Below are 25,113 nucleotides of genomic sequence, written 5' to 3'. Positions count from 1 at the left end.
TACATTCCAGAGCAGGATTGACAAACTTCTTCTGTAAAGGGCAAGATAGTAAGTAAATCTTTTTGGCTTTGCCAACCATGCAGTCTCTATTGCAACCACTCAACTCTACAGTTGTAGGGTGAGAGCAGCCAAAGACAATATGTAAAGAAGTGAGAGGGACTGTATCCTAATAAAATTTTATTTACAAAAGTAGACAGCAAGTGTGATTTAGCCCTCAGGCTATAGTTTGTCAACCTTCGTTCTAGAGAGAAAACAGATAATAAACAAATAAATATAAAATTCAAGTAGTGAGTGCTCTTCTATTTGAAAGGCAGGATAAGAGACAGAAAAGAGGCAAGGTGGGATTTCAACGAGGTGGTCAAGGAAGACCTCCCTGAGGAGATGACATTTGATCAGACAGCTGAATGCAGTGAAGGAGCAAACCAGAGGGGAAAGCCAGTGCAAAGGCCCTGAAGCAGGAACCTGCCTGGGGTCTTCTGGGAAAAGGAAGAAGGCCTGCGTGGCAGGAATAATGCAAGTTAGGAAAGAGTGTGACAGCTGAGGTTGGAGAGGTCTTGGGACCAGATTATGTTACCGTGTGGACTTGAAGTTGATTCTCAGTGCGATGGGAAGGGCTTTGAAACAGGGAATGACATGTTCTGAGTTTTTACCATCAGGCAGAAGGGGTCAGGGTGGCTCTTCACAGCACACCTGTCCACACAGTGGATCTCGGTGAATTAGGAAAAGGTGCTTCCTCGTATTGTTGCTGACACTTAGCCCCTTTGCCAAGCACCCTTGGTGGAGGAACAGCTCACACAGCTGTACATCATGGCCCTCGGTCTTAAGTGTTGCTGAGGTTACTTGAGAAACTCCAAATCAAATGGTATTCTTTTTTTTTTAACTTTGATATATTTGGTATGCAAATTATTCACCTTAAGGCAGTGATTTCTGGGCTCCAACTGGGCAAAAGGAAGCGTGCCCACTCTGAGGGGTAACCCTTTGCCCTTGAAAGGAGTCTCAGCCAATTCCTGAGAACTCTCACCCCTGGGACAAGCACTTCTCCTTCTTCCTCATTCTGAGGTAGTGCAGAGCAGCATGGATAGAAAATTAGGACAGAGAGTCCTTAGCAGAGGTACCTCTCTAAGTTATGGAAACTCGTGTAAGAGGAACCTTGTGGCGATAATGATGGTTTTCATTTCCTATTCTTTGCTGAGCTACAGGTTGCCAGGAAAGCCCTGTCACACATTTGCATGCAGGTTAAATTTCTCAAAATCTGGGCCATAACAGCCTAGTCACAGTGGGGAATGTGAAACAAAGGCTCGAGCTTTGCTGCTGTGCCACTGTTGTCAGCAGGTAAATTTCTTTAGCAACTTGATGTGGTTCTATTGGATTTGACTGGAACCAGTCCAGTTGTGGGCTGACTACTCGTTAGTTGGCCTTCCTTCCTTTTTACTCATTATTTTGGACAAGGAGTCTGCTAGACAAGGTGAAGACATAAAAGGCATAGTCATCATCATTAAATACTACAGGAGCTTCCAAAATAACCCTAGATAAACTCATCATGGACCAGCATCTTTTACTTTTCTATGTGCCATTGGAGGTTTTGACACCAGGGATGAAAATGTGCTTTCCAAACGGTGTGGACTTTACCGAAAAGTGAGTCATCATGAGCATCGTGGTTCATTCTTTTCCCACTGTTGTCTTCATTAGGTGTACAATTTCCCTGATCACACATGCACACAATCTTTGACTTCTTACCCAGAGGTTTGATTGGGCATCTTCTAGTCGTCTATCAGTTTCCATGAATGAAAAAATGGGATCAATTTTAAAATAGATATTCCTCTCCTAGCTGCTATGGACAAAGGTAATTTGCTTGCCTCCACTTAAAACAAAGATGAAAGTGATGGGATATTATTACTAATTTTGTGGTAATAAGCATCTTCCAAACTATAATAGAGAATGAAAGATGAAGTCCTAGACTTGAACTTTAAACTCAGATCTGAAGGTCATCGTCAGGAGATACCTGAATATCGGGTCTGGAAACGTTGAACTGGCAGAAACACATTTTGTTATTTATTGATTTATTTTTGCGGTACGCGGCCCTCTCACCGTTGTGGCCTCTCCCATTGCGGAGCACAGGCTCCGGAGGCGCAGGCTCAGCGGCCATGGCTCACGGGCCCAGCCGCTGCGTGGCATGTGGGATCCTCCCGGACCGGGGCACGAACCCGCGCCCCCTGCATCGGCAGGCGGACTCCCAACCACTGCGCCACCAGGGAAGCCCCATTTTGTTATTTTTAATCTGTCCTGTCTTCCAGGCAGAATGGATGCTTGCTAAATATTCTCTGTTGAATAAAGTGGGAACGTTGAAATGTACCTTGGGTTGAGGTAAAAGACAGTTGTAGTTCGTTAATCCTGCCCATGCCCTACTATGAGGGACTTAACTTGTGTCAAAGGCTCCATAAGGGACTTCCCTGGTGATGCAGTGGTTGGGAGTCCGCCTGCCGATGCAGGGGACACGGGTTCGAGCCCTGGGCGGGGAGGATCCCACATGCCGCGGAGCAGCTAAGCCCGCGCGCCACAACTACTGAGCCTGTGCTCTGGAGCCCACGAGCCACAACTGCTGAGCCCATGTGCCACAACTACTGAGGCCCGCGTGCCTAGAGCCCGTGCTCCGCCACAAGAGAAGCCACGGCGATGAGAAGCCCGCGCACCTCAACGAAGAGTGGCCCCTGCTCGCCGCAGCTAGAGAAAGCCCGCGCGCAGCAATGAAGACCCAACGCGGCTTTAAAAAAAAAAAAAAAAAAAAGGCTCCATAAGACGCTGGGCACGGAAGACATATTTGGGGAGCAAATGGGCAGCTCCAAAAGGCCTTGTTCCCTTTCTACAGAATATAGCCCAAGGGCAGCTGGTGAGGAAAACCGGTTTTTAGGCTTGTTGCTTGCTTTTCTCAACTTGGCCTATTGAGATCTTCTCCCTTGAAATAATAGTTTCTGCTAGGGAGAAAACAGGACTGAAAGCAAACCTCAAATTTCTCCTAAGTTCCAGTAAAGCAGCCTCCACTCTGAGTCAGTGAGTGAAAGAGTGAGAACACAGGAAGCCGAACTCCGTCACCAAAGAGCCCGAAAAAGGGACCTAAAATTTTTTTTTTCGAAGGGAGAAGCATTAACAAACTGATGGGGAAGACACAAAATAGAAGAACAGAGAAAGAAGAAAGAGGAAGTAGAATTCAGGAGGAAAAAAAAATCATGACATTGGTTTATTGAAAACTTAACAGAAGGCAAAATTGCACCCAGTCTCCTCCAGCCCAGCTTGCTTGTCAAAACTAACTCCAAGACAGGGGGACTCATTAGCTGTCTGTCTCAGAATCTTCAAAATGGAGCCAGGAGATGTGCTGTTCAGAGGTAGCAGTTGTGTGCTGTTTACTTCTGTTTCCCCCTCTGCATCTATCCAGGTGTTTCGCACATAAAAGGATTTCAACAGAGTGAAAGGGTAGACAACTTATAAGTTTTGTCTACTGTTGCAGAGTGAAATGCGGAATTCAGATGGTTCGAAGGAACAAAAGATTTTAAAAACAGACCCGAATGGTCCATATGAATAAAAGGTTTATACATTTGGGCCAGACCCATGGTCCACTGAGTTCAGCATTTTGACTCTAAGAAGGTAACAGAAGCTGTGGACTGCCAGGTGTGTAGGAGTCCAGAACTGCTGCTCATACCAACTGTTCACTGGCTAAGCGCTCAGCTCTCAACGTTGTCAGGACACATCCTGCGTGACTGAGTTTCATGCTACTGATTGTTTACTTGCAGTGAGGGTCAGGTGATGGTGAGATCCCCTCCACCAGGTGCAGTGCAGTAGAGCACTGCCGTCACATAGCCGTACCTCCATATCCAACCTCTGAATGGGATAAGAGTCTGCAGACACGGCATGTAGACAGACTTAGCTCTGGCCACTCCACACTCCTACAGGAGTTTGATCAAATGGCCATCAACCAGGTGTTTTGTGATTTTTTTCACCCCCCCGTCAGTTGTTGTCAGATATCCAGTCCGACAGAATCTCCTCCAGGTACTTTTCATGGTTCCTAGGAGTTACCTATTGAATACTCTTGAGCAAGGGCTCTGCCATTCTCCTCCTTCTGGGCTCTGGTCTCTGTCAGGGGTGTCTTTCACCGGAATCCCAACCTCAATCCTGTTAGAATAATTAGTACTCTGTGAAGTCTAAATATACATTAAAGCTTCGTGATAATGGACTTGATTTTTGATGTATTCCTAGAAATGGGCAGTGATGAATACCAGAATACCAAATTCTCCCTCACCTAAGTGGAGAAAGTTCCAAGACATAGGACCTTTCTGATGGCAGCCGGAAGAGGTAGTCAGGTTGCATTCATTTGGTTGATTTGACTAGGGTGGAAAGACAATAGAAATAATTAAGAGCCTAATTCCTTTTCACTTCTCTCTCATAACCATGTGATTTTAGTAAATAAAGCAAACAGTTCATTGTTTTTCTTCTTAATATAGGAGGAAACTTTCCCAAGTGAGGCAAGGACCATCTTTTTTCCTTCATAAGGAGCTGAGTTGTATATTTTCTCATGAAACATCTAGTTGATGCAACACGCACTTGCATTGGTATATTATCTGCAGAGGATCATCCTCTCTGTTTTCTTTCTTCTAAAAACATCCTTTCTACACTGGATAATTCTCAATCTGAGTGAAGGCTGTATCTTCTCTGAAGTCTATCTACAGCTACCTTTCCTGTCTAGCCTGCAGTGTGGACCTCTGTTCTCTCTGAATTCCAGAAATGGAAGATGCTTCTAAAAACTTGCACCTTTAAAAATAGTGACTCTGGGCGCCCTCTGCTGGCTACTCTAAGTTCTTCAGCTGCGTCCTGGCGACAGAGCAAAGCTTGAAGCTGGCCGGGGATCAACTGAAAAAGACTCAGACATACACACACACATTTATGTACGTGTGTGTGTGTGTGTGTAATATACGCATATATAACATGTATATCTATGTATATGTGTGTAAGCATGTATATTTTAACCTTTTTTGCTCAGAGGCCCCTTTGAGGTTCTGCTGAATCAACACTGCAAACCGCTTCGCCTGAAAAGGGCACATATGCGCATGTGCGAACACACGCGCGCGCACGTGTACGTACAGCCGCCGTGAGAGCTGGAGTACAGAGACGGAGTTGAAAACGTGAGGTCTGGTGCCAGACTACGTGAGCTCAACCACTCCCTACTCATATCCATGGGCAGGTACCTTAACCCCTCTGAGCTTCCGTTTTCTCATCTGAGAAGTGGGGTAATAGTCCCACGTGGAGTTTTCCTGACGATTAAATAAGATACTGTATACAAAGTGCTTTAAACAGGATCTGACAAACGGTAAGTCTTATGTGTTAGAGTTTTTCTTCTATTTCTTGTATTTTATGAAGTTTAGCATACAAAGCATATGTTGTTGTTGAATTTCCTGTCACCGGAGCAGCAAACTGTCAAAGAAGCGATTATGCTAATCTAAATTGGAAATGACATTTTCTCTGCTCTCTATTGTTTTATATGGGGGGGACAAACCCTATGGCCCAAAAGCCTCATGTTGAGTTGCCTGGTTCTCTCCTGGCTTCTCAGCGAGTGGCACTCGTGTTGAATTATCTTTGGATGTGCATGTGGCCATCCTGCCACCTGCTACAACCAGAACATACTCCTTAACCTACCTGATATTAATCCAGTAATTTTCAGCCATGAAAGTGAAGGTCACTTTAATCCCCTTGAACCCTAAGGGCTACATAATATGTCCCCCTGGGGTGAGTAGGACACACCATGAGGTTCTGCTGCTTGGTGGCCAGGCATGGGACTTGCATTCGTGAACTCAAACCAAATCCAGTTGTAGAGCAGTCACTTGGTGGGGGGTTGTGCCTTCCTTCTTTGTGATGTCACTTGTAATTTGACAGGATGATCTTGCTGCCTGGGAGTGAGGGAGGTTTGGGGGATTAAGTGACATGGTGACGCTGGGCTGTTGTGAGTGAGCAGCTTGCCTGATTTGGGGTAGGAAAAAGGAATCAGCGAAGATGGTGGGTGTAAACGTCATTAATCTGGGCAGGCATTGCCCAGGCAGGCCTGCAGGTGACACACAGGAAACCCTGATGCCTTCTAGGCCCACTCGGGCTACTGGTGCATTTTCCTCTCAGAGCCTGATTAAATGAGGCCTTCTCCCGTCCCAGTTCACCCAGCTTTGGAGGTTTCAGCGGCAGGGCAGTGATTAGCAGCCAAGCGTGGGCTTTTTTCCCTCTGAGCCTTCTTTCCCCAACCCCACCTTTGATCACGGTGCTAACAGTGCCTCTGAGGCCCTTGGAGGCCCCAGCCCTCAGAAGAAGGGTCACCTGAGCAAGGCGGGCAGCTGGATGGATGCATGGTCACTTCTGTCTCAGATTAGCTGAGGGCTGGGCAACAAGGCGGGGGAGGGGTGGGAATCCATGCGTCAGAGCTGGAAGGTAGAGGGGCTCGGCCAGTCTGTTAATGCACTGGTCGGCCCACGCGCCCTTCTCTGGGTCTGGGGTCTGTCATCTATAAAACTGGGACAGAAAGAGTGACCGGTTTGTGAGAACGTCGCGAAATACTTAAAGCATATTGTGGCAGATGGTCCATATTAACTAAAACCTGCCATTAATTAGTTCATTCTTTCAAAAAACATTAAGGCCCCATTGTATGTACAGTATTATGCTACATAGGCACTTTGGGGTCATATAAGACAAATGTAGAATACTTCGTCCTTCAGGAGACACTTGATATACTATAAGGTTCTGTAACAATACACGGCACCATACTTTCTGTGTCAAAATGAATGCCATAGACAACTGGTGCTATGCAAGACCAGAAAAGGTCCTCCTCTTATGTGTGTGTGTGTGTGTGTGTGTGTGCATGTGTGCACACACACCACTTACTCTCTATGCCCCCAGGCTAATCATTTATCCCAGTTGTGATCATGGGGTCATTTGCACTGTCATCCGTTTAATGTCTGTTCCTCCTGTAGAATGCAAGCTCCATGAGAACAGAGGGCATTTTTAATCCCCTTGTTCTTAACTCCCTGTTAATGAATAAAAAATATTTCAATCAGAATTACACCAATATCATTCAGTTTTTGTTCAGAAGATATTTTTGAGGTAATGCCATTTAAGCCAACTTAATTCTGTGATCCATTTTCTATGCAATAGAGTCAAACCATTTCCTTTGTAAAAATCTTTTGATTTTTACTTTTCTGAACTATTTCCACTGAGATCCATTCACAGTGATTTGGTTCACCACACATTTTTTATGCATAATGCATATCAAATTTTACTAATGATAGCTTCTTCCATTGTGATTTTTTAAATGGCTACTTTATCTACTGAGTTTAATTTCCCCAAGTCAAATTTGTAGATAGAAGTGTTATAACGTAACCTGAATCTTGGGTTAGTTTTGTCAAGCCCTGTACTATTTTGCCATCTGTTTATATGGATATGTGAATCTGAAAACACTAAATAGATACACTTTTCACTGATCTTAAATCATAATGCCCTGGGACTCCTGATTCATTGAGTCCAGTGGAGGGGTTGGGGTTGGTTGACATCAGAGGGAGGGTCCTTATGAGTAGAGGCAAATGGCAGCGGCACAGAGCTCAGAAGTGGGTGCAAGCAGATACTGGCTCAGGAGTCCAGGGACAAGGCCACGCTTCCCTGCTCTTCCCTCCTCACAGCAGAGACCAGAGAGGACCCAGAGATTGCCTCTGAAGCCTGAGCTTCCCATGCACATGAAGAAGCACAGGCTTCCTCTCACACAGTGGTGAAAAGCACAGTCTCCAGACTAGCAACAGCAGCAGCTGAGAATGTACTAGAAATGCATTCTTGGGCCCTACCCCATATCTACGGATTCAGAAACTCTGGAGCTGGGGCCCAGCCTTCTGGGTTTGAACAAGCTCTCCAGCTGACTCTCGTGCTTGCTAAAGTTTGACAACCACAGCTTTATCCCCAGCTGTCCTCGTGGCTATGAAAATGGGTAAGAGGAAGATATCCAGAAAGATCAAACATTTATCTAAAACAAAGCTTAAAAATATCCTTCAAGCAAGATCAAGTCTCCCATGAATTCCTCTCTTGGGTTCTCAATATAACCAGAAAATGAATAAGAAATTTTTGTTCACTTGCAAAGAAATAGAGGAATCTACAGTTTTGCCTACCTGAATTGTAGCAGATAAATCTTTACCACCCCATTATAATTTCCCAGTGATATTCATTATGAATTAGTTCAAATTTGTATTAATTTCTTGGGTCATCATCAACAAAACTGTTAGCAAAAATGGCCCAGGGTTGGTCTATTTCACTACCGAGTCTATTTTTGGTAGGATTTTGATCAATCTGTAATGAGTACTATCTACAGAAGCTAAGAGCAAATGACTAGGCCAAAAGGTCCTTAAGTTCATGCATGCAGGATAAAAATATTCTGCTTTGGGAAAGGAATACGGTCAGTCTTTACCCTGTGGCAACTTAAGGGCCTTTCATAGCGCCTCGTCCTTTGTAGATGCTCAATATGGAGTTGGTAAATGAATGAATGGAGAATCCATATGGGTTCTACAGCTTGAGAATGGCCTATGGAAGAGGTGACACGAGTTGGGTAGAAAAGGGTGGGTAGAGAAAGAGTGAGGGCATTTTGGGTGGGAGGAGACAAGGATACATAGTGGGCTGAGCAAAAGCGTGGAGTGGGGTCTAAATGAGAAGTGTCTGGGACTGAGTGGATGGCATTGGAGAAGAAACGCTATTCCCAGGGGGATCATGATGGCAGCCATTGTCATTACATAATGTAAATGAGGTCGTAGTTAAATGAGTACTCATCCTCTGATACGTTCCCTACCGCGCTAGGTACAGGGCACACAGTGGAGAACAAGATAGATGTGGCACCTGAATCTAGTAAAAAAGTGAAAACAGGCAACGACGGGAGTATGATAAGTGTGTTGATGAGTGAATTACAGGGGAAGGTTGGTAGCTCCCCTAACCTGGCTGGGATCCAGTGGATCCAGAAGTCTTCCCAGATGAAAAGATGTCTAAGTTACGACCCAAAAGATGTGTAGGAGGGAAGAAGAGGTGTGCAGTAGGGTGGGGCTGGATGGGCAAACCAAGGGCCAGATTCGGAAAGGCCTTCGAAGCCATGTTAGAGTCTGAGCTCTACCCAGAGGGATGTGAGGAGGTTTTAAACAGGGCAGAGGACAAATTTGTTTTGGAAACCTCACTCTGGCTTCAGTAGAGAGAAGAGCTGAAAGACAGATGATTGATGGATGATGGTGACTTTAATTAGGGAAGTAACAATGAACGGGAAAGGGCAAGTTTAAAGAGCTTGCTGGAAAAAATGATCTGTGGTGGCTTAAAACATGTCCATAAATTCTTTGACGTCACCACCACTGAGAGGTGGAATGTATGCTCCCTCCCTTGAATCTGGATGGGCCTGTGACTTGAGTGGAAGTGATGCTATGCAACTTCTGAGAATAGGTCATGAAAGGTGACAAAGCTTCTGCCTGTCTGGGGACACTCACTCCCTAGTACCAGGTACTGTGCTGTCAGGGAGCCACGTGTGGATGTGCAGGCCCCAGCCTCAGCTGAGGTCCTAGAATCCAGTGCCAGAAGCATTAAGGGAAGAAGTCGTTGAGGTGACTGCCTGGCTGAGCCCAGTCTAATGAAATGATTGGTCTTGTTTTAAGCCACTAATTTCTGGAGTATTTTTGACACAGCAATAGATAACCAGACCACTACCCTTATATCACCCAATTAAGGAGATATCTTTTTGTCTGTTTTTCATACTGTGCTGTACTCACCATAATTTTTGGCTTCTGTAGCAACATTTACACTAAATGAAAACAATCTACAAAGGCACATAGAGTTGGGGAGTAAGATGTTCCGGCCGTCAAATATTCTCATTAACAGAGTAAGTACACGCTTTAGGCAAATTACCGTAGAGTACATAGATGCTTTAGGCAAATTATGGATCGCAGAGAAACACCATTTTTCAAAGAAACTGCCAAGTTTTAAAGAATGAAATGGTCACTATATACTGAGCATACTTTGATGGTTTTGTCTTTGCCTTTAGAATCGTCTGTTATTTTGAGGTGGACGTTATGCACATTCATTACCTCATGACTAAGTTGCCCCTCAGTAAGACTTCTGGGAACAGGTCAAAGAGCCCGGTTTTGCAGTCCGCAGAGAAGCACAGCCGGCAGCTGCTCGGAGCAGCAGGGCTTGGGAAGGTCATGGCTGCTATTTATTGCTCACGATCTTTTTTTTTTTTGCTAATGAATAGTTGTTAGCTAACAACCAAGGCCACATTCACCCAGGGCATAATAGCCGTTTGAATGCTGTCTGTGAATGCTGGAGAAGATAAAAGATAAGTTGAGGGACAGGAAGCATCCCCTATTATTCCCTAAGACTTTGAAGGTAGAGAAATTTAAATCCTTCTTTTTTTTCTTTTGCAAAACACCAGACACACATAAGATGTAATTAAGATTCTATGAGGCAGAGAATTTTCTTTAAATGAAGCTTATGCTTCACAGAACATAGGCTAAAGAAATTCTTTTGATATTTCTGAACAGGAGGAAGAACTCATTTGTTTATGTAATTCTTCAACTAGGTGCGAACACTCTGAATGCTACTGACAGTAATAACAAGAGTTAATGTTTATATAGCATTTTCTTTGTGCCAGGTAGTGTTCAGCTTGCTTTGCATTTATTACCTCATTCTGTCCACAGTTAAGTCCACGAGGTGGTATTACTATTATCCCTGTTTAACAGATGAGATTGAGGGGAGCCCATGGCCACACAGTAAGTCAAGGAGCTCTTAGTGCTCTGTCTCTGAAGAGAACCTCCTGTTTCTTCTCTGAGGAGACATCGTGTGGTGCAGTGGGAAGGGAATGAGACTAGGAATCTGGATTTTAATCTCAGCTCCGCCAATTTGGACAGGACATTTCCCCTGACCTGAGGAGAAGACTTAGAAGATTCCTCCTACTCTAGAACTTCTGGTTCTATGAATAACAGTAAAGTTAGAGTTATCTCCGGGTTTTGAAACAGCACTGAATAAGGAGTCTGCAGCACTGCAGGCAGACAGCTGGGAGACTTCACCATCATGTGGGCCCTCAGAAAGAAAAGGCAAAACGAACCCCCCCAGGTGCTGGCCTTCAAACCATCAAGAGGCAGATCCTTGCGAGGAAGCTCTGACCTGCTGTCATGACATATTTATTTATAAAAGATAAAACATCCAGAGAGAGAAAAGAGAAAATCATTAACAAACGAGACGAACTATAGGACCAAATATTTATGACCTATATAGAAAACTAAGGAACACAGAGAGCGTTATGTGGTTTTTATTGGCATTTACTTTGAAAAGCACGTGGATTGCCCGTGACCAAGGTGGTAACCATTTAAATTTCGGCTTATTATCAGTTCTGAGAGTTAAATTCTGGTTTTGTTTGTTCTGCTGAGAAAACAACAAGTTTTCTCACGAACCTTTTAATTTCTCTGATTTTTGAGAAACCTTGACCCTACTGAACGTTGAATGAAAATTTCAAATCAATATGGAGATTCACACAGGCACTATTATTTTACAGATGAAAAACTGAGGGCTCAAGTATCTTGTCTAGGGTCACAGGTAAATGATGACAGAAGCAGTGAGAAAATCCTGGGCTATTTCCCAGCATGGTAGAGTAGGGTTTCAGACCACGATTCCCCTGAAAATTAGCTGGAGGTGGCCACTTATAGTGAAATTCCCTCCTGTTAGTGCTTATTGGGTTCCCCTGGAGACCGTGACTGTGTTCCTTCAAGCATCCTCAGCCCTTCACAAGGGGAAGCCTCCTTCCCGCGGGAGCCCGAGCTTTCTGCTTGCCAGTGTCTAGATCTTCCTGGTGGCACAACATACGAACGTCTCAAGGCAGCACGCCAGTGCTCAATGATTTTGGAAATTTAAGGAGACCAGGTGTTAGTATACTGTACACTGGAGTACGATGCCCGATTTCTTAGGAAGCCAGTAATTCACTAGAAGCAGGCCCCCTCCAACTCAGACCCACGGATGGTTTGAACTCAGGGTTACTCAGCCCACAGGGACTGGCTGAGCGGCTGGAAGGTCCGACGGCTGACTGTCCTCTTGTTTAATAGCACCGTGTGGGATTTCCTGTCACTGGGGGTGTGGCAGAGCAGAGCATCCAAAGTGTAAGTGGTGACCTGGCCATTTATGTGCAGTTTCCCATACAGCTCATCAAATGTGGCCAGAAGAGCGGGCACATCCTTCACTTTTTCCCTCACTTTGACCAGCTGAAAAAAAAGCAAGAAGAGTAGATTGTTATATCTCTGCAAGATTTCTTCCTTGTTCTTTTTATCCTCCAAGAAGCAGAGATATAAATGCAAAAAAAGAGTGTGCACCTAAAATGGTAAAAACCAGGGTGCGGGGGCACAGAGAGGTATAACTAACTATAAGGGATTCCATAAGCTATAAACAACATTCAGGATTAGTACTTAAAAATCACCCCTGGTATTTTATAAAAGGGGGGTTCAAGTGGCCCATACTATACGATGAAACATACCAGGGAAAGGAGGTCAAACAGCATGGAATCAAGTGTGTCCAATTTAACGATCAGAGCAGGAGGCAGGGTCAAATGATGTAGGGCTTTCTAGCTCATGGTAAGTTTTCTGGAATTTATTCTAAAAGCCATTAGAAGGTTCAAACTGGGACATGATCTGATTTCGATTTAAAAAGCTGTGTGGAGAACTGGAGGGTACAAGAATGTGGAGACTAATCTAGGGGCCCCCATCATAGGCCAGATGAGAGCAGGTGATGGTTTAGACTGGGAAAGGTATAGAAAAGAAGGAGAAGTAGATATATATGAAGTATATTTTGGAGATTAAACTGAAAGGATTTATTGTTGAAGGGGAGAGGAAAAGGGAGGCATCAAAGACATCTTCGCAATTTGGGCTTTAGTAACCTGGAGATGGGGGGGTGTCATTAACTGAGATGGGGAAGATGGCAGGATGAGATTTGGAGAGGGAAAATCAAGAGTTCTGTTTTGGACAAGATTGAGATGTCTGTGAAACATCTAGGCAGACATGTCCAGAGGTTATTGGCTACACAATTATGAGGCATGGGGGCGAGGTCTAGACCAGAGGTATAAATATTAGCATCACAAGTGTATGAATGGTATTTAATTCTACAAAAATGAGTGAGCTCAAAATTAGAATGTGAATGTGAGTCTATCACATATACACAGCTTGTGTAATATAACACAAACCTGCACACCTTCTTTTCAAACAAGGGCTCCCCACTGAACCTTCAGGTAAAGTTTAAACACTTCTAACATTCTTAAAAAGAATAGCTTGTTTAGTCCTCATGTTCAGGGTGAGATGCAGCAGCATATGGCTTTCAAAAGAAGCAAAGCAGGTGAGCCAAGCTGGAGGTAGCCTTGCTCTCACTGCAGATACTACCTCAGTTCTTTTTTTTCTTTTTTCTTTCTTTCTTTCTTTTTTTAACTACCTCAGTTCTCTTAAATCACTACAAAAATAAATATTAAATGGTATCACTAGGACCATCCTACAATTGAAGCCGAAAACAGTTGGTACGACATTGTTTGTTAATGAAGTTTTAAAAAAGAAGTCAATAAGGAAACAGTTCACGTTGGAGTGGTTTCCGTCACGGTGCTGCAGAAAAGTCCGCAGTTCTTTTCACCATTCCTCTAGGGGCACAACAGCACCTTCTCACCACACATTAAACATGTCCAGTAACTGGTGGCATAAACACTAAATAGAGCATCTGTAAAATGCAGAGTTTTACAACATAAGACTCCACATTGCAATCTCACAAAGATATTCAGAACTAGCTCAAAAGCTGCTGGGGTTTTAGGGATCAGTTCACTTCTCAACAAGCAGTTCCCTGGGTAGCCTCACAGCAACCAGGGGATACACTGAACTAGAGGGTGAGCTTTCTAAGTAAATCAGCCTTATAGGCTTTGGGGGGCGGAGAATCAGATAAAAACAATGAGTATTTTTCAGTGTGAAGTTTGGATGCTTTAGTCGCGTAATTCAGGCAACATATTGACGGGCCAGGTCTAAGGAAGGATTAACGTCAGTGCTAGTGAGAAAGCAGAGGTTGTGTCAGTGCTGCGCACACATGCACATGATCGTGTGCTTTCAAACCAGTTTACATTTCTAGTTCCCCTACTTTTCTGAACACACTCCCAAAAGGTTCAGGTCGGTCACAACCTACACAGAGCTAAGACCTCAAATAGAAAGAAGCTTTAAATTTAATCAACCAGTTAGTTTCCCGACAAGCTCCCTTTACAGAGCCTTCAGGTAGGAGTGAGGAATGGGACTGGGCTGGGAAGGCCACAGTGTGGCAGAGGTGGGGAGCTGCCTGCCACCTGCCCTCTGCTGCCAACCTGCCATCTCAGGTGCTAGCCGGAACGCAGCTGGGACCGTGCTACCAAAGGCCAGGGAAGAGGGAGAAAAGCTGGGGGAGGACCGACAACCAGGCCCCTTGGTTAGTCAAAATGACTATACCAGTATCATTACTAACAATATGATCACTGCCAATAATTTATGATTTCCTCACAGTCTTTTTTCCCTGTAGGTTATATATGACTAGCGATGTACAAATTACTAAATTTCGAATGACTTACAATAATTCCTCTTTGTGTGCTTAAGCCATCAGTATGGCACAAGGTTCATTTGTTTCATTTTACTTTCAAGTTTTAGAAATTGCTTCTTCCTCTTCATTTTTATTTAACTTTATTTTTTAATTTTGCAAAGCATTTCTATGGTTCCATTAGTTGGTCTATTCAGGAGCTAAAACCACAGTTCTAATTAGAAAAGCTTTAATGTGGTTTCATATCTGGCAGGTCTGGCACCTCTTCTTTCACAGAGTCTTCCCAGCTATTCTTGCTAGTTTGCTCTTTCTACTAAACCTTAACTACAGAAAAAAACCTAATGGTATTTTTATTGAAATGTTACATTATCACATTAACTTGGGCAGAACTGACTTTATGAGGTTGAGTCTTCCTAGCTAAACACCCAGTAGGTCTTTCTTTTTAACATCTTTATTGCAGTATAATCGCTTTACAATGGTGTGTTAGTTTCTGCATCATAACAAAGTGAATCGGCTATACATATACATATATCCCCATATCTCCTCTCTCTTGTGCCTCCCTCCCACCCTCCCTATCCCACCCCTCTAGGCCAGTCTGTCTTTTTACTTGTTTAGGTAGGGGAGATTTTCTTTTTGTTAAGATGAGAGATACTATAGCCTACTGTTTGCCTATGGGGATGATCCACAGGGAAGGTGAGCAATAGTGATGATGTTCAAAAGAAGGTGATGCAACTTTTGGGCTGATGCCCTGGGCTGGCTGGGGGTGGGGATGGGCTCTTAGGCTCTAGAGAGGTGCCTACAGTCACCACGGCTTCAGGAGGGAAGGCTGAGCAGAGAGAGAGGGGCAAGGAGGCTGTTGGTGCGGCAGCGGTCCTCCTCTAATTGCTTCTGTTTCCTCTGTGAAACAGGAAGCAAGGTCATCAACTGAGAGGAGTGGGGAGAAGGAATTGGATGCTTAAGGAGAAAGGAAAAAGGAAAAGAAGAGGGCCGACACCCATGAAGACAGTGTGGGGAAAAGAACCATGTAAAAGGAACAAGTTTTCCTAGAATTTCAGAGGAAATTCTCTTGTGTTAGAGGAACAAAGTCTGCACCCACACATAGAAATCTAGCCACAGGAACCACAGAGAGGTTGCCGGATTGGACAGTCTCTTTTAAGAGGTGGCCTACAGGGTTAAGCTATCAAGTGGACAGTTTCAAGGGTGTTCTTGCACCTTTACAGGATTTCTGTGGAAGCCGCCTACTCACCACTTCTTCTGAGAACACAGGTTTTTTCACAAATCTTGACAGATTCCCCTCTGTAGCATCCTTTAGTGTGTCTATTAGGCTTTTCAACATGTTCGACTGGATGTGGATCATAAGCTGAAGAAAAAGAAGAAACAAGAAAAACAAGATTGAGCTAGTGATCAACACTGAGACGTGTACCCCGTGAGATAAGCCTACATTTATAGGCATCGACCCTGCTTTCATGCCATTTCCGAATTCATTTGCTTGCTCAAGTTCAAAGGTGCTTTGAATGAATGGCCACCAACCAAAACTTGTTTTCCAATAGCTAATCAAAACACCACCACTTCAAAGCTTGCTAAAAGGCAGAAATGGAGAGAACATGGATTTTGGAGTCTGACATACTTGGGTCAGAGTCTTGGCACTGGCAATTACAGCCAAGTGACTCTGGCCAGGTATTTAATCTCTTTCAGTATCTTTATTTGTGAAATGAGGAAAATACCTTTACATCTCACATTTTGAATTACTGTGAACATTAAATGAAATATCAGCACGCAGGAGGTCCTCAACAAACATTACTATTAGATTCTTCCCTATTTCCTCTAGATTCAGAGGATATGACAATCAGACAAGCTCATAAGACTGGCTCTGGGTCAAAAGATACCTTTATCTTTTAATTTTTTTGGTTAGGAAATTGCAGGCATACAGATTGTTCAAGTATAAAGTGGAAGCCGGTTAAAGTCTTAATGAGGCACTCCTATGTATACTATAGCTATCAAAACTGGGTGCTTGTACTTGGCTTTCAAAATGATACCACTAACTACCTTCCATCAGATACAATTAACATAAGGGAAAAAAAGAACACATTTCCCCTGCACCCCAATTACCAATGTTCACTAGTCTAATTTGAAAAATACAGCAAAGTTTAAAGAAAATGAGAATAACTCAGAATTCACCAACTAATGTTAACCATTGTTTCCAATCTCATGTATTATCTTCCAAATATATGAATCCCCCCCACCCCCCAATTTGATTCTGCTTTTTGGTCAATTATTATAAAGTGAACATTTTCTCATAGCATCAAGAAGTTTTAGGAAAAAATAAAACCTCATTTTTAATGATGAATGCATAGCAATCCATCATATAAATCAAATAAAGCAATACCATACTTTATTATATCAATAAATGTCATACATTTTAAAAAATTGTTACTTTCTTAGACTTGATTCCCAGAAGTGAAATTACAAAATCGAAGGGTGTAAACATTTTTAAGCCTCTTGATCTTTAGAAAGGATAGTTTTTCTGGGAGAGATATTCCTTTCTTACACCAAAGCAACTAAGTTCTCTTAATAGTCCATTTTATAACATTGTATGTCCGTTGAGCAGGTGATCGGGATGAGGGGTTATCTTTGCTCCTGAAGAACAGAATGAAATGGCCCCAAGTAGCCTAACTCCAAAAGCCCTGATCTAAGTTGAGTTCTAGAGCACAGGCAAAACCCTTTGTAGGGGGAGAACATTCCGTGGGTCTCTCACAGTCAGGCAGAAGCACTGACTGTCTTTAGTCCCGACTGTATTTTCAAGGATGTTTGTGCCGTCAGCAGCCTGGGAAGACAGACCGTGTCTCATCCAAAGCAGAGGGCAGGTATGCTTACTGTCCAATTTAAGAGATTTGGGTTCCCCAAGTTCACAGCTCCTCTCTTAAAATATAATCCCCTGTGTGTACAAGAAGCATATAGCCCTCTTCATGTCGCTCTGTGGGAACTGGGCTAAAGAAACTGCTGCAAAAATGCTAATCCGCTGGCTACTGCTATTGCCGTGAGTAATAAACTGTCCTTCTTCTCTCGGTGTCTTGTGTTCTCCACCAGCATCCACAAAACTGTGGCAGGTTAACTCGTTAGCTCGGAAGTGGGGTAAAATCTCCAAGTCTTAATAGTTCTTAACAGTTTTGTTAGTAAAAACCAATCCCAGTTTGGTCGGCAGTGGTCTGTCCTGTCAAGGGCAAGGAGAAGTCTACCTTGTTGATGCCACATCTGCAGCGCCTGGCACCGCGTAGACCCTCAACAATGAGAAATGAGAAAGGGAGTGTAGGTCGCCTAGCAATTTACAGGGATAAACCTGGACCTCATGCTAGAAACTATTAATGATGTGCTTCTGAAAGATTTCAACTTTTCTTCCTAATTTTTCCCAGTTTCTCTCCTGCCTCCAGCAACTAACCCTGATTCAGTGGGGATTTCAAGAGTAAGGTTCAATACCTGGAACCATACTGCTGAAGGGCAACATAGATGAGGCAGTTACTGATGAAAGGCAAAGAAAAAATTTAAAGCTAGGAGCTCGTCTCAAACTGAAGTCTCAGGGTACAATTAAGAAAGCTAAATCAGGGTACAGTGCATTGCTTCAATCTTACAGATTTCAAACAAAAGGCTAGGAAAATTGAATTAGCAAGGAGCAGGGGGACTTTTTGTTTAAAAAAAAACTAGTCAAAGAACACATACTTCCCACCCTTCTGATTTTCTGAGACCTCAAGAAATGTGTCACTGGACACCTTTTACCAAAAAAGGGAACAGAAGCCCTGAACATGCAGACATCTCTGCATTTCTTTTCTTTCCAAGTTTGCTATATTTGAAGTAGAATAGCACAGTGTGGTAGAGACTGCTAATTTTCTAACCAATATCCACATTTCCCTTCTTTGTTTTGATAACAGAGCTTCTAACTTTAACTGATGCTGTCATGTACGGAACTCAGAAACTATTTCTCAGGTCTGTCTGCAGCTAGATGTGGTCATGGGATTAAGCTCTCGCCATTAACGTGTAAGTAACAAGTTGTTGGGGGAGACGTTTGGGAAAGCATTCTTAAAAGGGACCAACTTCTTTGTCCTCCTGCATTCTCCTACTTCTTGCTGGAATAGATGTAATGGATAGAAATCACGTGCTTAGGATAGTGGTATGGAAATACAAGAGGCCAGGTCCCTGATGACATCACGGAATGTCATACCAGACCTAGACCGACCACCTCTGGTTTTCTACTTGGAAGAAAAAGAAATCCTCTAATTTGTATAGACTCTTGTATTTTTAGAGTCTGCATTGCTTCCAGCCAAATGCAATTCTTAAACATATAGGTGAGATGCTGCCACAAAGGGATTTATGAGAAATAATAAGTCCTGTCTCCTTTCCTACCGGTGTGGCCTAGGACTGCCCAGCATGAGCTAGAACTTTAGGGTGGCCTTAGTGAGTAGGAGAAACAAACATTAAAACATTTACCTGTGTTAACAAATAAATGATAAAAAAGCAGTGAAACTCACCACTTGTCAATTCCCCTGTAAGGTAATTCAATTCCAGAATGGGTCTAGATTTCTAGAGAAATGATTAGAATTCAATGAGATCATGTGCTCAACCAGTTCGGTGTGGAGCAAGCATGAGCTGGGAAATGGGGAGCCAGGCCCTCTGGGTCGTATCAGCAGCAGGAGCAATTTCAGTGAAAAGAAAATTAAGTTGAGGGGAAAAATTAGGTAAGTTCATATTCCAACTGGCAGCAAGAAAAGATTTTAGTGTAAGGCATTAATTTTTAAAGCAGATCTGAAAAAAACTTCATTTATTTCTGCTGATACTGACTGAAGAGACTCTATTCAGCCTATTTGTTAGGTTTCCATTTCTGAATAATTAACAAATTGCCCTTAAGGATTCTAAGCAGATGACTCAGCCTTGGAGAAGCTAGGGCCCGGAATTAAATTATTTTTTAAAAACCTGCTCTAATAACAGAGACCCAGAATCTGAAAGATTATTAAACCTGAGAATGGCAACCAGCTCTTTTCCACCATTCCCAAGGAAGGAAGAAGAAACAGGCTTGTATTGAAATAGGAGAAATTTAGATTGGAAATTTACAAGAATTGCCTGAGTGAAAATTTTTAAACAATCTTTACGTTTCTGGACAATGGATAATTCTGCGACCCAGTTCATGGAGGGAATGGTTCATATTCAAGATCAACTCAAGGATCCTTACAGAGCGCTTGCCAGAAACATGCCCATTCATTCGACCACATTGATCGGCCGTCTCCCCGCCCCCCAACCCAGCTCTCCCAGGAGGAGCTGTTCCTGCTGCCACGACTGAATAGCCGAGGAATCTAAATTCAAGGACATGGAGTATGTGCGCTAACAGCAGGTTCGTTTTTTGACATCCTGTGTTCCTTTCACCATTCCGGAGAAGCAGTTAGCTCCAGTCCTAGATAAAAGACGCACAACGCTAATCTCTGTAGGTCTGGAGTGGTGGGGAAACCCTAGGCTTTGTATGTAGTCAAACAGAGTTGATTGTGTTAAAACTTCGACTCTGCTATTTCATTAGCTGTGAGAACCTGGGTAGTTTACTTACCCTTTGAATCTTCATTTTCCACATGTATAATATGGAGAAATACTGTTCTGACAGTGTTGTATAAAATAAACCGACAAATGTAAGTATCTAGCATGGCACCTTAGCTAAAATAAACCGAAACCCTGCCGATCTCACTCTCTTCCGTTTCTTATCAACCCTTATTGATCCCCCCATGCCCATTTCAACTCTTGGAAAAGCGACTAATGACCCACATAAAACTTCTCTCACACAGTCTCCTGTGTTTCTTTCCCCGCTGATGCTATGAACCACCTGGAACCCTAGCAATTCTACTGCTATCCAATCATGAAATGAGTGCATCTGCAGGCCACTCTCTCAGAAGCAGATAAATATATTAATACTTGGAGATGCTGAGCCGTCCACATACAGTAGGAAGCTGAGAAGAAGAAAAAATAACATGCATCTGCTGGAAGACCAGGATTCCTAGCCTGTTTGGCTTACTGACTCACATGACCTGGACTTCTGGACTCTGGACCTTTGCCACCTTGGCCTCTATCAGCTGAGAGCTTTTCAGGCTGACCTGCAGTTTCTGTTCAGGTGCCCAGTCTTGGGCCAGGGGCTGCCTGCAGGAGGCCATGGCACGTAGGGCTATCAGCTCTCTTGGGTTTCGATCCACTGGTCTTTTTCTGTTTCTTTTTCCTCCCCTGTCTTTTTCTGTTGCTTCCTCTGCCTCACCATTAATGCTGTAAAAACTCATTTCTGGGACCTCTTACCTCCCTTTTTTGTGGCATTCATCAGTTTATAGCAGATCCATTACCAGGTTTTACAGATAAGTTCTTAACTGACAGCTTTGACACTCATCCCCACTCCAGGCTCCTGCCCTTTGCCAACTACAACATCTCTTTTTGCGTATTTTTCTTATATTTAGTCTCTTCCCTTCCAAACCCACCTCTTTCCCTTTTTTCCTTCCAGGTTCTCTACTATCACTGTCTCCATCTTTCTGGTTCCCTAGGCTCATCTTTCCCTCCTGTGTAGGCATTTTGAAAAGTAAATATGAGGTCAAATATAAAGTATTCTTATCTCAGACTTCTTGGTGGAACTTGTTGCCCAGAATTTACCATAAAGGCTTATCTAGTCCTTCTCTTGAAAGTCATCTGGGCACTGGTCTGGGGGTGACATTTGAGGATAATTATGGGCAGAACTGAAAACCACGGGAGCTTGCAGTTATGCCCAATTCCTGTTCATGGGTTCTAGGATTTGTTAGAAATAAATAATCCTTTTATTTAACATATTTCATTTTAAACAAATACTACTGGTATTAGCAAGCATCACTGAACACTGATTACATGCCAGGCACCACCTGTGTTGTGTTAACTAACTACTTTATATGCATTATTCTTTCAATTCTCCTGATGAAAGAATGGTACTATTACTACTGCTACTTCAGATAGAAGGAAAATGGGTGGTAGAGGTTAAGTAACTTTGCCTAAGGACTCAAAACTAGGAAGAGAACCAGCAAACTAACTGGCAAACTAGAACCCTCAGCAAAACGAATCTCCCAACAGAGGAGATTCACCCTTTCACCTCCATGCCTCCAGTCCCACAGCCTTGTCCTCCTTTAGAACACTGCTCAACAATATTCTTCTCCCCAGTTCTCCTCCGTTAGCTCCTGCTGGCCAGCCCTTTGCTCCCCAGCCTGGAATACCGCACTGGCTATGACCCGCTATCCCAGTTCATGTCATGCTGGTGTTTACCCATTTCGGTTCAGCTTGACCCCTTGATGTTTCAGGAGACTGTAAGTTCCTGGACGCTAGGGGCTTTCTTTTCAACTCCCCACAACACACGTACTCAGCATACAAGCAGGGCCTCAGCAGGGCCTAGCTGAGTGGGGGCTGTGATGTCGTTAATGACAGGAGAGTCTCTTAGTCTTTTCATTGCCCCAAGGAGGCGCAGACGACTCACTGCTCACTGTAAAGGTGGCAACAAAGAAAGAATGAAAATGGCTCGCATTTATTGAGCGCTTACCAGGTTAGATGCCCCCTTATGCCGTAGGTGTACTGACTCCGTGAGTCAGGTACCATGGATAGGATGTAATCAGCACGCAGGCTCTTCCTAAGTCTCAGTGGAGAGACTGCAGAGTCCATCTCCCTTCTCTCTAAATTGACAGCCTTTCTGTAGTCATGTGTTACACCTGCAGCATTTAGCCACCTCTTATATCTGAGCATATCTGCGTTTCCCACCTATTTATACACTCCTGGAAGAACGTATTGACTCCTCTCATAGGGCTCCATTATAACTTTCACACAGTGATCAATAAATGAACATAATGGATGACCTTGGGAGATCAAAAGTCATTTGTTGTACACAGACAAAAAAATCTAGACTTCGTTTTATTACACTTCAAGCCTTACTTTAAAACATAAAGAAGTCACTTACATTTAAATTAGTGCAGATTATGCTTTCTGGCTTCATGATTTGAGAAAAAATGGATATAGCTTTTGCCAGCTGGTTCTAGAAGGAAGAAAAACAAGTCATACCCCCAAGGCATATAAACATTACTCTGCTATCATAAAGATCATTTAAGATGTCAGGATATTCCTATTCATGGTGCCTCAGGGTTTTGAAGTACACAAAGAAAAAAAGTTTTTTGGTAATCAAAAATGGACATTCTATAAAGTGTTTCCTACAGTGGCATATTACTGAATGTTTTAACAACCTGCCTGAGTTCCACATTCTAAGATGGGGGCATAAAGTTGGCATTTCCCCTTCTCTCACTGGAATGAGCTTTCAAAAAAAAAACAAGGTTGAGAAATAGAAATGCACACCCATCTTTGACATAATTAGAACATAGCAGAAACCTCAAACCACAGAAGAAATCTGCATTGCCAAAAACACTGGAGATGGAGCATACGCGAGTTCCAGACAAAGCAGTAAGAGGAGGACATTGCTGCATATCTCGGAAGGAGTGCACAAAGTAGTTCTCAAAGGTGAGGGCACAGCCTGAAGTACTAAATTCCTGTTTACAACGATGATAATAGAGTTTAGAACTAGTAATGAGGTCTTTGGATCCTTTTGGTGGCAGAGGCGAGGCTAATCAAGAATTTGCACAGATCAGCCATACTTGCAGGAAACAATGTGTCACTTATAGCAGCGTCAGAGAAGAGACTTTTCATTGAAAATCACCTACGTGCCTACTCCCATTGGCCAGGAAGAAATAGAGCCAATGCATATTTGTAGACAAAACTCAGATATAAAGAAAATTCCTGCTGGCCTAGAACGTGGCAACACGGCGCTATTCTCTTCTGACATGAATCTTCTGCAAGTGGCTGGTCTAAGCATCTTTCAATGATGAATAACCAAAAAAGAACCAGCATGTAAACTATATAAAGACATTATGAGGAAAAAAGAAAAAAAGGATTACAGCAAGGAAAAAAAAAAAGAAAAGAAAAGAACTGGCTGATGAAGAACTCCCAAAGGAAAAATGTTTCCATGGATATAAGGGACAGAAAAGAGAAAAACTAACAAGATCAAGTCACTCAGAAGTGGGAAAAAAAAAAAAAAATTCAGGCAGGCCTGAGATTTCTCCATAGCAACATTCCATACTAGAAGACAGAAAAACAATGCCAAAGAAAACCTCAAGTAAAGCAAATATCACCTCACAATTTTATATCTGGCCAAACTGTAGTTTAGAAAAAAAAAAAAGGCAAATAATTTTAAAATACCAAGAACTCAAGGAGTACTGTTCCCCTGAGGAATTTACTAGAACACACTTTGGAGAGTCTTAAATTAAAACCATTCCCTGAGCACGTTACTTGGTAAACGAATCATTTGAAATTTCCACTTTAATTATTTGAGAAATTTCTCTGAGTACAGCCTCCCTCATTGATTGTCCATAGGATCCTGGCCAGCCCCATGTAAACAGCAGTGCATGTTAGGCCCTCCACTGTAAATGAAAACATTCTTTGGAGGCAGAGGTGTAGATGTAGGTTGCCATGGCACCAAAGGCATTGGTCTCTTTATGGGGACTTTTTCTTTATGACAGAGTCAGAGGAAAAAAGATAAAATAAAAGCAAGAACAAATGAAAGTAGTAAAGTCTTGCCTACTCCTAATTCACTTATGTGCACCCCAAAGCCTTACCTGGTTCAGAGCTAATGCCACTGCAAAACAGGATGCTCTCCTGCAGAGGATTTCTCCCTTGATGAGGGCTTCTTCCCTTAACGTGGTACAGATTGTAAAAGATTCAGGGCTATTCTGGGGGAAGACAGGATTGCTCAATAAATAAATGTCACAAACCTTTAGGTTAATAAGATGATTAATGGTGCCCAGTGTTTCAGATTTCCTTTTGGAAGAATTTCCTGGAGCCTATCTCAAGCCGCTTAAAAGATTAAGTTCCATATAGAGACTATTTGCAAATAGACTCAGTTATCTATATATTAGCAGCTCAACTCTTAAATGAACTTTATTTTTAGCTCTTTTTCGGTTTTCTGACCTGGGGCAGCTTTACCCACAAACATACAGGTCTCTTTTCATCCAGGCAGGCTGGTTTCAAGACATAGGTACCATAACATACACGTGTGAAGAGTCAGTGTGCTACTATCATGTTAAATGATAAGAGTAAAGCTTAGCAACACCACAGAACTTTTCCTTAGGGGGTTTCCAATCTGAAAATATCCGTGTTAAGTCAAATGTTTGAAAACATGAAAACATACCTGAATGGAAATCATTAAAGAATCCCATAAAACCAGATACCTTAAAACAAAAACCAACAAAAAACCCCACACACACCAGGAAGATGAGTGATATACAAAGTAGCAGACAGCAGCGGTAAGACAGAATTCTCTTCCTTTATCTATGTTGTAGGTGGGTTAGGTTTACGAGAGCAGCATTAGTTCTGTATCTGTCTGTCATGGCGTGATTCGTTACTCAAATCCTAAAGGAAAATCTGAATTTAATGAGAGGGGATGGT

The 25,113-nt window shown here is 42.9% G+C and overlaps 1 protein-coding gene across 1 annotated transcript in view; it reads right to left on the bottom strand.

Moving 5' to 3' along the window:
• Positions 1–11,201: 11,201 nt before the first annotated feature.
• The window catches only part of PTCD2 (pentatricopeptide repeat domain 2), a gene marked incomplete at its 5' end in the record, with an annotated part of 28,534 nt that continues 14,622 nt past the window's right edge, over positions 11,202–25,113 (bottom strand). Inside the window, 4 exon segments of the mRNA XM_079916005.1 lie at positions 11,202–12,284; positions 15,851–15,964; positions 22,583–22,657; positions 24,285–24,398. Of these exon segments, the coding sequence (XP_079772131.1) occupies positions 12,060–12,284; positions 15,851–15,964; positions 22,583–22,657; positions 24,285–24,398 (528 nt within the window). The 3' untranslated portion in view covers positions 11,202–12,059.

The sequence above is a fragment of the Stenella coeruleoalba genome (assembly GCF_951394435.1).
Source record: "Stenella coeruleoalba genome assembly, chromosome: 3".
In the NCBI taxonomy this organism is placed as follows: domain Eukaryota; kingdom Metazoa; phylum Chordata; class Mammalia; order Artiodactyla; family Delphinidae; genus Stenella; species Stenella coeruleoalba.
This window is presented reverse-complemented; position numbering and strand designations above follow the sequence as displayed.